This window comes from Hipposideros armiger, unplaced genomic scaffold (genome assembly GCF_001890085.2).
Source record: "Hipposideros armiger isolate ML-2016 unplaced genomic scaffold, ASM189008v1 scaffold_26, whole genome shotgun sequence".
Classification (NCBI taxonomy): Eukaryota; Metazoa; Chordata; class Mammalia; order Chiroptera; family Hipposideridae; genus Hipposideros; species Hipposideros armiger.
Window position 1 is genome coordinate 2953793 of NW_017731376.1, and position 2291 is coordinate 2956083.

The 2291-nt window shown below is 42.8% G+C and overlaps 1 protein-coding gene across 1 annotated transcript in view; it reads right to left on the reverse strand.

Moving 5' to 3' along the window:
• CFI (complement factor I) overlaps positions 1-2291 on the reverse strand; it is a 55161-nt gene that overhangs the window by 22376 nt on the left and 30494 nt on the right. The window contains exon 5 of the mRNA XM_019635992.1: positions 407-609. Coding sequence (XP_019491537.1) covers positions 407-609 — 203 coding nt within the window. The remainder of the gene's footprint in view (positions 1-406; positions 610-2291) is intronic.

Genomic DNA, 2291 nt, shown 5'->3' on the forward strand with positions numbered 1-2291 from the left:
GCCATATATATGGCTATAATGTTCCAATTATAGCAGAGGCATGGATGTGGTCGCTTAAATATTTTAAAGCAATGTGTATAGATAGACTGGACATCTCAAAAGAGATGCTGAGGTTTCTTCTGATGTTTGATTGACTTGTGTTTGCTATATTAGCTTTAATCCAGATGTTCAAGGAAGCAAAGGGTAGTCCAGCAACTTTGCTTCCCATATAGGAAGCTGGATAGAGTTAATTTTTGAATGGCAAAGAGGTACAATAGGGGAAGAACACCAGTGTAGGATTTAAAACCCAAAACATGATTTTGCCTCTGTGACTGGCAACCAGGAACCCATTATTTTTTGTTTACTACAGACTTGGTGTAAAGTAAACTTGAAGGAAGAGAAAACAACAGGCGAGTACTCTACCCACCTGCATCCTGTGTGTAACACGCCACACTAGCTAAACTCTGGTAATGTTCATGTATTCTTTTAGTAAAAGTACATTCAGCCAAAGTGGTCTCTGAGCCTCGACACCGCACATGCAGACATTCAGTGGAATATGTATGGAGATCAGTGGAATTTATATGGCCATCTTCAGGTAAACGAAGACTTCCTTGAGCACCAACAGCACCTCTACAAACAGAATAAATGAAGCATTAGGGTAGAATAATTAGTACTTTGTATTTATAACCTTATTGTAGAGGTAAGGGAATAGAGTTTATTTCCTTTTATTAGATAGGTCAAGATGCTAGAAGTCTTGGAGCCTTCATATCTTCACCTGTAAAAGGGAATATAACTATCTCACCAAGTTTTGTAAAGATTAACAGCTGATTTAAACTGACTAGCCAAAGTTCTAAACGTGGCAAGCACTTAGCAAATACTGGTTTCCTCTCCTCTGTTTCTTGTTAGGAAGGATTGCTGCTTCTTCCTCTTCCAATGTTTCCTTCCAACGTGAGATGTGTCATTCTTGGCCTCTCTCCATCTTTTAATTCCTCATTTTGAAAATATAAGTGAGGCAAGGTAAACCTGGCTTTTCCATTTTTTTTGGGGGGGTGAGGGTGTGTGTGGGGAATCTCTCCGCCTTCCCCATGCTGTAAGGCTTACCAGGTTGGCCCCCATTGTTGCCAAGGATTTGGGAGGTTAAGTTGGTTAAATTCTAGCAGGTCCATTTTGCTTTTACACTAAGCTATATCCTTAGTTCATTCTTGACAGTATTAAGGTGATAATTTGGCATCTATACGCCATTGCTTGGACTTCTTAATTTGTTCAAAATTTGTGTGGGCAGACTACCTCAATGACCCAATATCCTAGAGGTGATGAGTTACCATGAACTATTCTGCCGGGACATTCAATTGCTCCCTGCTTCTCTTTAGAAGCAAATGAGGAAAATGGGTTAAAAATGTAAAGTTGAGCAAAGATACACGTACATCAGGCAAATGTAAACAAACAGTAATGGCAATANCAGTGGTGCCCCGACACGGACTCCACCACTACAGGAGAGGCTGCTGTGTCACTTCCCAGCTTGTGTTCTGTGACATCATGTCAATGGTTTGAAATCCCCCATAGTGGGAGTATTTACACCACAGAAATCAGCAAAGCCTACAGATCTGGGCTTCCCACTCTTCTCAAAGCCAGTCGTTAAACATTTACCAGCACACCACTGGATAAATCCCATGCGTGAGGTGGATCTACACACTCCTCTCACAGCCTTCCCCATCTTGGTTGAAAGCAGCTCCATCCTTTCAATTCTTAGGCCAACACACCTGGACTCATCCCTGACTGCTCATTTGCTTTCACACCCCCATCTGATCTATCGGCAAATCTTTTTGGATTTAGCTTCAAAGTAGATCCAGAATCTGACTGCTTCTCATCTCTTCCATTCCTACCCACTTATCCTATCACAATTGTCCCTTCCCGGGGCTATTGCAGTGGCTCCCTTACCAGTCTCCCTGCATCTCCCTTGACCCTTGTACAGACTATTTCCCACCCAGCTGCCAGGGTAATCTTGATTTAAAACATAAGTCATATCGAGTCACTCCTCAAATTCCTATTTCATTCACTAACAGTTCTGATCTCCCCCACGACACCCACCTGTCCGGCCTCTCCTACTGTTTGTCTAATCTCTAATACCACCCCCTGCAACCCCTCCCACACTAGCCTCCTGGAATGTTCCTGTCTTAGGAATATTGCACTGGTTATTGCCTCTGCCCAGAACACTCTTCACAGATATCTGCATGGCTAGCGCCATCATTTTCTTCAGCTCTTTACCCAAAAGTAACCTCAGTGAGTGAGTCTTCCCCGGCCACCTTATCTAA